Source organism: Cetorhinus maximus, chromosome 11 (assembly GCF_964194155.1).
Source record: "Cetorhinus maximus chromosome 11, sCetMax3.hap1.1, whole genome shotgun sequence".
In the NCBI taxonomy this organism is placed as follows: domain Eukaryota; kingdom Metazoa; phylum Chordata; class Chondrichthyes; order Lamniformes; family Cetorhinidae; genus Cetorhinus; species Cetorhinus maximus.
The window spans coordinates 96632369-96644807 of record NC_135889.1 but is presented as its reverse complement, the minus strand read 5'-3'; the positions used below and the strand labels follow the sequence as shown (position 1 = coordinate 96644807).

The following is a 12439-nucleotide window of genomic DNA, read 5'->3' as shown; positions in this document are numbered from 1 at the left end:
AGGCAGTCAACAGACTGGAGTGAAGGATGGAGGAGTCTGTCTACTTTCCATCTTATGCCATAGCTCCAACATGTGGCGCCTCAACATCTCCATGGGGATGGTGGCCGCCGCCTTGGAGACCTTGGTCCAGTAGGTTCTCCTGGATTTGCGCTTGGACCTGCACTTCATCGCTGTAGGCATAGATGGGATCCATCAGAGGCTAGGCGAAAGGGAACGGCGCACCTCAATCTACCTGCCACCTGCCCTCCCCCCTCCTTCCCATGTTCCTAATATCCCCGCCCACACCCCCCAACCCCCCATCCCCCGGTCATCCCTCTGCCTGCCATCCTTCCCCCGCCCCATTCCTTTCACCCTCATGTCTCTGCATATTCCACACCCCACCCCCCTTCCACCGTCCCCATGCTGGTCTCTGCTGGTAGAGTGCAACCCTGCCTGAGCCCCACAGCACCCAGTGCGAACAAACCTGCCTGCAAAACTCATGAGTCTCACCTGTCAGAGCATGGCAGCAGTGACCTATCGGAACAGTGCAAGGTTCTCCAAATCTGGTGGCAAGATAGGCATGTGCATCAGTTGGCGCTGTTCTTTGTGTTTTTCTTGAATTTGCTGTGCAGCAAAGATTAAGTCAGCTTGTCCGGCATCAAGGCGCCAATGACCCAAAAACCAACTCTGCTGGATGGGCCACATCATTCCTCTGCTTAGCACCAGAAGCTGCTCTGCTCAGAACATGGTCGTGGCAGAAAACTCCCAGAAGGACAGCAGAAATGCTTACAGATGTTCTCAAAGCATCCTTTAAGAGATCAAACATAACCCGCCAACTCATGGGAGATCCTGGCTTGCGACCGACCAAAACTGAGAAGGCCATGTCAGGAAGGCACGGAACACATCAAGAAGTTTCATTGGGAATGAGGGGTCAGAGGGAGCACACATATCCCCAAACAACCCACCTACTCGACCCTTCAAGCACCACCTGCCTCCCACCTGGCAGTGTCTGCAGTTCGCACATTGGACTTATCAGCCATCTCAGGAACCACCGAACCGGAGTGGAAGCAAGTCACCCTTGATCCCCAGGGATTACCTAAGAAGATTAATCTATGTTTGTTATAGAGTTGATCTTCTGACAACTTTTCTCAGTGGAAACATTTATCTTGATTTACAAGGCAGCAGCAGCAACTACATGTGTGCATCAAACTCCATAACTAAAGAAGAACTCTCTTGTAGAGGTCCCCCCCACTGCTAACACATTGGTTTACACAGATCATGTGATCTTACAAAACAGGATTATTCTTAAAGCTACAGTCCGATATTTCCCAAAACTATATTACACACAGTCTTGGTGACAAGCCCTTTTTTGTCATGACTTGTTAAAGATGAATGAGCCATTGACTTGTTCCCCATTTCCATTACTCTAAATGAGCAATAGAAACCATGAGGAACAATAGAGAAAAAGTCAACATTTTTAAAAAGATTTTTTAAGAGAAAACAATGGAGAAAAGTTAGATGAACTAGAATTTTTTAAAAAGAGAATAAGGAGAGCATGTTTCAAGTTTTTAATTCCTGCCTTTTACTTAGAATTACCTTTCAATAATTTTATGTCCTAATATTACAGTAATAAAACTGGTCCTAAGTTTTAAGTGGCTTCATTATTGTAACATTAGAATTCGCTCCAGTGTCACAGTGCAAAAGCTGAATCTGGACAGCAGAGAAAGGCCACAATAGGCACAAAACTATTGAGGTTTAAGGGTTGGCCCCAATTAGAAAATAAAATATTTACACAGAAATATGGGAAAAATAATATGAAAAAAGCTGAAATTTTCAAATAAAATAAGAGTAATAAACATAGGGCTGGATTTTCACCCTGGCAGGCGGGCGCACGCCCAATATGCATGAGCGTGAAATAGCGTGCGATGGTGTCGGGCAAGCGTCCCAATGTCATCCCGCACTTGCGCGATATTTTGGTAAGCAGGTGCACATGGGAGTCAGCAGCATGCCCGCCGACAATTAAGAAGGCTTTTAAGCCCATTAATATATTAATAAAAGTGAATTTTTCCCTGCCCATCCAACCTTACGGTTGACGGGCGGGCAAAAAGGCCAAGCGGCCTTTATGAGGAAACCTCATCCACGGGCGGGGTGAGGTTTCTGATGTTAATTCAAAACAAAATAAAAATGTTTAAATCTCATTTTTAACATGCCCCTGCTCATGTGACAGAGCCACATGAGGGGCCATGTTTACCTTAATTTTTAAATCTTTATCTTTAATGTTGTAAATCTTTAGCTGCCTGAGGCAGTTCTCTGCCTTCAGGGAGCTTTCACAGTGCGCTCCCCCCGTGCCTACGATGACTTCCACACTCGCCCTCCTCACCCCCCTCCCCCCCCCCACTTCCCCCAGCCAAGCAGCGCTGAGCATTCCTTTAATTGTCCAGCCAGCGTGAAATTGCGGTCGGGGCTCGATCACTGGCGGTGGACCGTTGCGCGGCTGTACCCAGGCCCACCCGCCACGCCCACCTGACGAGGGGAAAATCCTCCCCATGAAGGTTCCAAAGTGATACACACCATGCCTGTATTTGAAGTACTTATTTCCCCAAGCTCGACGCATATGTTAAATACATTAGATTAAAAAAAAAACTTTTATTCATGTCATGCCTTTCAGTTCTCAAGTGCTTCATGACAAATGAAGTACTTTTGATGTGTAGTCACTGCTGTAATGTAAGCATGACAGCCAATTTGCACACAGCGAGGTCTGAAAAATAGCAATAAAATAGATGATCGATGAAGCAGTCTTTGCTGATGTTTGTTGACTTTTAAATGTTGGGCAGGATATGATGCTCTCGCTGAATAGTGATACGGAGGGAGAACTTCTCAACTCCAATGCCTGGACAGTAAACTGGCAGAGTGGGTCACCTGACCGCTGTAGAACCTGATTAATTTTCATTCCATTGATAATAATGGAAAACATTAGTACGAATCTTCTACTGCTCCACCAGTTGACCAACAAAATTTCAAAAGTAACCACAGTTTATTTAAAGCCACTTGAAAGGGCAGTCGGAGTCGGTTTCAACATCTCATCCAAAGCCATCAATCATGTATTTTAAGATTCTATGGAAAAGTGTAAAGTAAGTATATTGACTTAGAGTTTAAAAAAAAAGAAGAAAGCAAGCTCAGGACGGCCAATAAAAGCATTGGGGACAGCTGCAGTGGATGGAGCATTATAACAGAGGCTCATTGTGAAGAAGAAAAAGGAGACTAAACAGTGAAATGGTACTGTTGTTTCTTGCAAATTCCTTTCCATATTGTAATATAACATGTTTTACGCTTGTACTGCAAAAATAATTTGAAAGTAATGATTTGACCAAATGCGAGTAGGTATCCTGGCTCTTCTGCTCTAATAAATTAACCCTCCAAGCAATAACCTAACTTTTGAGAATAATTTGGAAAATTATTTAAAATTAATACATAAACAGGAAGAGTACCTACAATTTCTAATGTTATCAAAGCTCATCCTTTCCAACCCACAAATAGAATATGATGATAATAACCCTTAAGGGCAGTGTGAGTGCCTGCAAATGAAAATATGCATCTTTGTGGAGCGTTTTTGTTCACACTGTGCAGCCCTCAGATGCTGGTGCTGCAGTGGAAGCTGAGACGTCAATCAATGGGTGCTGCAATGCAGTTGGCCACTGCTTCCAGGCTAGAAAGGGTGGGCACCAAACCCTGTGTGATGCCCTCTGCCCAGTTGGATATGAACTCCTCCATGCTCCAAGACGGTGACAAGAGGCTGTATGGCAGGCCTGCCAAGGTACCAAGCACCCCAGTGTGCGTGCCCGTCAGCAATCTCCTGTAGGCCAGTCCATTAAATTCAGCAACTGAGTTCCTGTAGCAGAACCCATCTGCAACCTCATCATCCAGTGAATTGCTACATGTACTATCCTTTTCCCCTGGCCTGTCTGCAGCCCACTCTTGCCTAGTAATTCACCATGTGCTGATCCCAACTCTATAATAGCCTTCAAGGTTCACACCGTGCCAGTATCTGATCTGGTGGCTGCAAGTGGAAGATCAAATGATGGTGCTTCTTCAACAGAGGTCAGGTGTGGTTAACGCTCTTCAAGGCTACAGTGGCTGGCCAGACAGCAGTTCTTGGGTATCTGAAAGTGGAAATTCAGAAGCAGAGTGTTGGAGTGAGGTAACTAGAGGAAGAAGTGGAAAACCATGATCACACCATCTGCAGCCTGCACTTGATTCTCAGTAGCATGATGAGGATAAAGTGGGATTTGAGAAGGAGTTTAAGATAGGAACATGCAGTCATCCTGAATATTCTCTACAATGCTGGATGCAAATGGCCTCAGAATCACAAACATCCCCCTAATGCAGCGAACCATCTACTTGAGAGGGCTCGGGCGATACCTATCTTCACTGGTTCTGCTCAGCTCCCTGCGGTTATGAGCCACTTTCTCCTGCAAGAGAGAGGGTAGAATGTCAGTGAGGTTGCTGCAATGTGTTTGGGTAATGTGCCTGCCATAGATGAATAGCTGGAAGTATGTGGAAGCAGTGAGAGATGGCTGTGAGTTAAAGATTGGTGAGTATGTGAGGATAAGGCTGAGTATCTAAGTGTTTGGTATGAACCTTGATTGCTTGAGATTGCTGATAGGTGATGGGCCTGTGGTGCAGTGAGCAGCGTCAGAGGTTGATGGGTGCAGTGAGCAGGAGATAGCATTTGAAGATGCATTCAGTGACCTTGCCTACCTGTGTAAGATCATTAAACTTCTTATGGCACTGCTATCAGGTTCTTGGGGCCTGACCTCCCTGACCACCTGTACCCATTCCCTTCTCTGGGTATGCCTTGAGGGCCCCCTGTACATCTGCAGCTACATTGCACCTCTCCTCCTTCCCACTGCAGAGACTAATGCCTCCAGTGTCACATCAGAAAACCTGGGAAGTCCTCTCTCTTTCCTGTTGCACCATTTTCTGTGATTTTGCTTCTCTCCAAGTCTTCCACAGACAGTCTGCAACAACTTCTGTACATCAAGTACAGCTTCCCTTTGAGAGGAAAATGCTGTCTTTAAGAGGTGCAGGCTAGCTGAAACTCATGCTAGCCTCACATGCTGACTAGGTCCCCTGTTGAGCATGCAGCCAGTCAGCAGTGCATTCCATGGGGGGCTTTGTACTGAAATGATTGACTTGGAGAGGCAGCATGATGTTTGTGTACTGCCTATCTCAGTGGGACAGGCCTTGGGGTGATCATGCACCATGAAGTGCATGCCCTAAAACTGGCCTTGATGATTATGTTTTTTTCTCTCCTAGGTGTCCTGATTTAAGATTTTTTTCACTAAATTATTCACAGCCTTTTTTCAAACCTCTCAGTTCACAATATTCAAACAAATAACAACACATAAGAAATATGGCAATAGGAAGTTAGTTGTCTGGACTTCAAGGACAAATAATCATGGTTTGAGAACCAGAAGTGGCCTCAGGGCTATAGTTTTGGCACACTAAATTTGTAGGGATGTTGCATTTAAACAGAATAGATTATTGGGGTTTATCATCTGCGTGGAAATTACTTCATAATTCTATCACTAAAACTTGACAAGGCAACTCCATTTAAATAAGGTTTCATCCATCATTCAGAGAAGCCAGGTGTTTATGTACAAATCAAAGTGATGCCTGTATTGTTATTTCAAAACCTATCTATTTGGTCAGAGTTTCAATCAGAACATGTAGTGAGCTGAATATATTTTTCTTAAGATACCATAATTTTCTAGGTACTCCTCCATGATAATGAAATTAATTTTGATTTTATATTATTCAAAACATCCAGCATCTTCTTTAGTCATGGGCCCTAATATTCATGGGGTTGCAATACCGAAATATAACTCGCAAATATACTTCCTTATAGCTAGTTGTGAAATATTAAGTTACTTTATCCAAAGAGATATTTTTGTAGGTGAATTTCAGTTTCTATGCATCTAGACTTAACATTGGAAGAAATAATTTGTATTTATATAGCACCATTTACATTCTCAGGATATCTCAAACCAATTCCCAAGCTGATTATTTTTTTTACTGAATTCACCCAAATTTGAAGTACTTGCTGAAAAGGTATATTTGAATTAATTTGAATATATTTTCAAAATGTATTCTGGCCAAATCTTTCAATTAAAAAAAAAATCCACCTAAGTACTCAGCTTGAAATCAGGCTATAGTTATATGTTAGTATTTAAAAATGCCTTTTAATTAACTGTGAGCTACAACATAATTACAAAATCAGCCAACTGAAATATAACCCACAGCTAATTAGTCAGAATTGAACAAATGTCTTTATTAATTGATCAATTCTACGTTATCACTATCTATGTAGTCTGCAAGCGGTATTTGTCCGCAAAGGTTATAATTCTGTACATGACTGATTGCTAAATTAAACATAGAAAATTTCTATTAGCTGTCTAGACAGTGTCAAAGTCTATTATCATCCACTGAATGCAATAAGCAATCTTTCAGATGAAAGCCAGCTTTTCGAGATATGTCAAAATCAATCTAGAAATGTTCCATTGTCATTCTAACAAAAATCTTTAATTATATTTTATTCTTAATTCCACAATGTTCCAGACCTCATACCCTGGCTAAGAGATTGATAATGTAAATGACTTCCAGGGCAAAAGCAGTGTTGCTTGGTAACTGGCTACAAGTTATGCAGGATCTTCCAGTGGCAACCCACTGATTTGCTCTCCATCTCTGAGAAATACATCCTTCTGCACAGAACTACTTGGGAAGTCATTCCTGTCTAATACTAAAATAGAAATGAGAAGAATATTGTGGGAAAGTGTTAGGAGTTCATCAAGTAGATCCAATAGTAATTCTGAAAGAGCCATTGGAATCATAGGTGAAAAGGCAAATCCTGTTGGAATGTACTTAATCACAGTATACACAAGTGCTTTCCTATTGAGCTGCCTGTCAATAGATCCTTCAGGTAGGAGCAGTTTTAGGAACTAACCAGGCATTTTAATTTCATCAAGTATGTAATTAGAAAATGTGAAGTTTGTAAATGTCAACACTATTTCTCTTCTTACTTTTTATTTGTCGGGAACACTATGGTTGTTTGTTGAAACTACTTAAATATATGGCAAAAATAAAGAGAAATTGCAAAAAAAAAAGACCACACTGAAATGCAGATACAAACCATTAGTACTGAGGAATGTCATATTTTACTTCATAATTTGTGTTTACCGAAACATTAAAAAAAAGTTGAACATTTCAAATTAGAAGTATTCTTCAGTTTGAAGGGATGGCTTAACCTTGGCATAGATCCACTTCTCACAATTATTTGAGGGAAACAATTTAAAAATATGGGAAGCATTCCATTGAATTAATTAAGAAACAATGTGGATCCAGGTTTGAACCCTAACCTGTTACGATTTCAGCTGGGGAAGCAGTAGAGGTGCTATAATCTGTCTCGGTGTCTTTGGGTGAGGGTGGTGAAAATTCAAGGCTCCCACTTCTGAAATATTCAGTCATTCCTGGTGAAATTATGTGTGTTTTATACTTATTGAGGATATATGATCAGATTATACGATAAGGCTGCCCATCTGCCAACATACATTGCAAAGCTCATGTAGTCATAATGGTCACTTGAATGAGGTAATAAAAGGTTGTTAGCACCTGAGGCATTGTACCCTCAGAAAGGATTGACAACATCAGAAAGTGAGAGAAAGAAAACTGGCAAGGAAAAAAAAAACAGTCAAGTGAAGTATATGGCAAAGTTTACAAAGTTGCTTTCCTATCAATGCTGGAGTAAATACTATGGGTTGATGTGCGAGATTGAAGTTATTGACTGTTAAATTTGTAATAAGATCAGGAAGGATGAGACGGAACCGTATACTGCAAAAGGGGGAAAGATATAAGTATTGACTGTATTAGAAAGAAGCAGTTCATAAAAAGCTGAAATGGTGTAAAACTAAATATTTATTTATTATGTTAATGGGAGAATAAAATGGACTTGAATTCAGCTGATCTCTTTTCACCTTTGATTGTCATGTTAACCTTTGCTATGCTCCAGTTTGAATGCAGTGAGGTATAAATATACAGTGTAAATGTTGTAGTTATGAGTGTCTATTTATGTCTCAACATGCAGCCATGCACAAACTGTGTGCATTTCAGGAAAACATGTTATTTAATGCACCCTTGGCATTGCTGTGCAGAAAGCCAGCCGTATAAATAAAGCAGGCCCACTCAATCCACACAAATGGATTCAATCTACACGTATTACTGCACTGTGGGACTCACCTCAAATACTGGCATTAGTATGTAGGTACATGTTGGTGAAATAATGATAAAAAATAAATGCACATCCAAGTGTTTTTCAACCTAATCATCTAGGAGAGCAAGGTCTAGATGTACTCAAATGTTAAAGCCAACTCCTGAAACAATAATAAAAACAAAAAAAACTGCAGATGCTGGAAATCCAAAACAAAAAATAAAAAATACCTGGAAAAACTCAGCAGGTCTGGCAGCATCAGCGGAGAAGAGTACAGTTGACATTTCGAGTCCTCATGACCCTTCAACAGAACTAAGTAAAAATAGGAGAGAGGTGAAATATAAGCTGGTTTAAGGGTGGGGGGGGGGGGGGCGGCGGTGGGCGCGCGGAGAGAAGGGGGGAGGGTTGTTGGGACAAGCAAGCAGTGATAGGAGGAGATAACCAAAAGATGTCACAGACAAAAGTACAAAGAGGTGTTGAAGGTGGTGATATTATCTAAAACAATGTGCTAATTAAGAAGACAAGCAAGGTACAGATAGCTCTAGTGGGGGTGGGGTGAAATAAGACTAAAAGGGCATAAAAGGTATAGATTTAAAAATAATGGAAATAGGTGGGAAAATTTTTTCTTTAATTTTTTTGTCCTAAAACAATAACATTTTCCAGCAGTGGTTACATAAAGCAAACAAAAGGTGAATGGCTAAATGTACCATTGTATGAGCATTTCCTTTCAGTCATACACAGTCAGATACTTCTTTAGAATAGTATAACTTTGTTCTCAATCACTATTAATGACCTGCCTCATTTTCCCCTTGATGTAAAAAAATTACAGAAGGCAAACCTTGCAGGAGATAAATACATGGTTGGGAGTGGTTACAAAACAATAAACAAAATTGGATGCTTTTGAGTGTTTACAAGGGAACAACTGACAGTACCAGATAGCAGCACAAACTGTGATATTGAGAGTGAAGCTTGAAAACTTTATTATAGTATTTTAACCCAACTATTAAATTACTTTACAATGCTACAAGTGCATTCATCTCTTTTTAATCACTGCTGTGTGACTTTGCCGATGCACTTGATATTAAATAAGAGAATTAATGATTGTAATGTCATCTTAGTAGGTTCATTGAGGAAATATGTTGGAAATTCCACATTAGAGTTAACATTATTGGCTGCATGCCCAGTTCAACTACTAAGACAAGTATATTAACAAATGGAGGCACTCAGCCATTAGACAGATTATTTTCTTGTCCAAATGCATGGGTTTTTGTTTTCACAGCCCAATATCAGTCAGTCCTCTCATAATATTCATTGGAGTTCCCTCAAATGCCTATTAACTTGTACAAGAATAGTCTTGTCTCCCAATTTTATGTATCTCTTCTCTTAACTTCACACGTCACAGCGGCTCCTGGACAGTCTGTTCTTGTTCAATCAGAGCACTCACTTCAGGCCCAATGTTCATCTTGCACTATAAAAATTGAAATTGAACGTTTGAGGAAAAGAATATGTGTGAGAGCCATAAAGAAAGATTGAGGACCATATAAAAGATGGAGGAGATGGCAGGAGTAAGGGATTTACAGAAAAGCTAATTGAGAAAGGGAGAAAGAAAAGTCAGATGCAAAGAAAGAGATACCAATAGCATGAGAATACGATATGAACCTTACAATGAAAAGGAGAGGAAAAAAAGTGAAGAAAAAATAGAAATATGGATAGAATTACAAAATGACAACAAAATAGACAATTCCAGGAAAAGCAACAGCAATGAGAAACCATATTAACTAGTCTGTGTATATGTATACATCCACAATTGATATGAGATTTTAGCTTCAGAATTTTAAAAGTGAATAATGAAGAAATGCTATATGTAAAAGTTCTAAGTGCATGCATTATGTTGTGAAATAATGTTAATATTCATAAGGCTTTTTTTGGTTAGAATTCTCTTTTGGACAGATTGGGATTCTAGTTTCCCGCGTATTGAGGCTGCTTCAATGAGTGGAGCAGGAAGGAAGGCCATCTACAGAGCTTTGGGGACTGGCGGATGGCTTAATGGATTAACAGTGGATTACCTTGAGAACCGAATTGTTTGGATTGATGCTATGTAAGATTAATACTTTTTTCATCTGAAAAGTTTGACTGTGAGTCTGAAATATGTGTGTAATTATTTATTTTTTTTACTCATTACAATTGCTAACCCCTCCTAACAATTGTTCTGGCTTTGTTCTGAGAAACATGCTTCTTTTCTGTTACCTATTATCAATAAAATCTGCAGCTTCACTTGCGGCTTATCTTAAGAATTTACTGTTATAAAATGATTTGAACCTTTTTAGTTACAATAGAAATGAAAATCAACCACGATATCTTGGAGTCAATCGTTCTTTCATCAATCCACACCCACAGCCTTTGTCTAAAAAAAAATGGGTGAACATTTTCTACTACCTTTGGAAAACCCCAAAGATAGAAAAGTTGTCTTTTTTTTACCCCCCCGTCAGCTAGAACAATCTATTTCTTTGTAACTGGAGCAATCTTCCAACCTGCAAACAGCGTGGACCGCAGTCAATGCCAAAACCTTAAGCCTGATGAAAAGTTTCTCCGTTAAAATTATGATCCAGCCCTGGGCAGATCTTATTGATGCCTGTCAGAGGGTAGCTGAAGTACAGCAAAACTGAGATATTTCGCTAAGACGGCTGCAGCTGGATATCCTGTTTGCACTCACCAGTCCCCCCTGCCCCAACCCCAATATCCACAGCAATAAGTGTGACTGGGGGAATTTCCCAAGTCTCTCTGGAAGATATTGCCCATTCTGAGAGGGTTTAATTATGGGACTTTAAAAATCCCAATAAATAGGGAGCAAGTGATTAATCCTGGATGATTCCAGAGAGGGCCTGACACCTTTTCAGAAACTTTAGCGGCTGCAGAGGTCGACTGTTCTGTGCCTGGGAGGCCTTTTTCTGGTGATAAGATGCTCAAACGTGACCTCAGCTCTGTTATCACAACTGCTTTCCTTTGCCTCTGTAACGTTGCCTGCCTTGTACATCCTCTGCCCTTCTGGTGTTGCAGCCCTACATCCATTGCTTTACCACGAGTCCTTGATTTCTCCTTTGCTGTCTGTGTTACTGTCCCTGCAAGAATCCTCCATATGCTTCATCTCAGTCATAATCATTCAACATGCATGCTAAGCCACAATTAGTCCCACACTCCCGTCACCCTTTTCTCCTCCAAGATTTACTGACTCCCTTTACTTACAATGCAATAGCATCGTAATTTCAAAATTTACATGCCTGATTTCAAATCTCCTCAGTCTTGCTCCAATCTACCTCAGTGATCTCCTCTTATAGGACATTAAATAATGTTTAAATAAGTTTGATTCAAGTAGCACTGTTGGCAAAAAATCGATCCAGGCAGGCCTTGGCTAGACAGTGGCCTGAATGTCACTCTCAATGTTTCATTTGCCTACTAGAGCATTTCACATTTAAATGGGTTGCTAGGCATATGATGATTGGCCCCTGAGATCCTTGTTTCAAGTCTTGCTAATGTTGTTCTTTAACTGACCCGGATGTGTACTGAATTACCACAGGTTGACACACACTGGGCGGAATTGTCCTCTCCCATTGGCGGCGGGCGTCATGGTGGACGGGGGGGTTACAATTTGGTGGGAGGGGCAGAAATCAGTTTCACGCAGGTGTAAAATCACAGCTGGATCATCTGACGGTGTCCGCCATGACAAAACGTGAATCCTGCTAGAGGCCGGTGTAAACCCAATTTGCATCCCGGTGATGGGATGCAGATTAAGGCTGGACCAGAACTGTCCCTCAACACCTGATTTACTGTTACACTGGTGGGAAAACACACCAGCCCAGAACACGTCTGGACGAGCGTGACGTGCAGAAGTCTGGACTTACCTTTAAGGCCTTACTCAGATTGTGGACATCCGAGGAGAAGAAGATGCTGGAGCCCTATAGCTACCGGACCCTGGAGGAACATGTGCATCACAGGCTGGATGGATTCTCATACACATGGCTCCGCCGCAAAGCAGATCTCGGAAGGTGGGAGGTCTCCACGCCGCAGCTTTGACCTCGCTGAGGCTTCGGAACTTCACAGACTTCGCAATGGGCTCACACCATCTTCCATGGTCTCCGTTGATGCATCGGACCTGCTTTGCAACTTCACACACTTCGCCATGGGCTGGTACAGATGGTC

The 12439-nt window shown here is 41.3% G+C and overlaps 1 protein-coding gene across 1 annotated transcript in view; it reads left to right on the top strand.

Annotated features, from left to right (window-relative positions):
• LOC144686788 (low-density lipoprotein receptor-related protein 1-like) overlaps positions 1 to 12439 on the top strand; it is a 1926687-nt gene that overhangs the window by 1168685 nt on the left and 745563 nt on the right. Inside the window, exon 26 of the mRNA XM_078552493.1 lies at positions 10176 to 10340. Within this exon, the coding sequence (XP_078408619.1) occupies positions 10176 to 10340 (165 nt within the window). The remainder of the gene's footprint in view (positions 1 to 10175; positions 10341 to 12439) is intronic.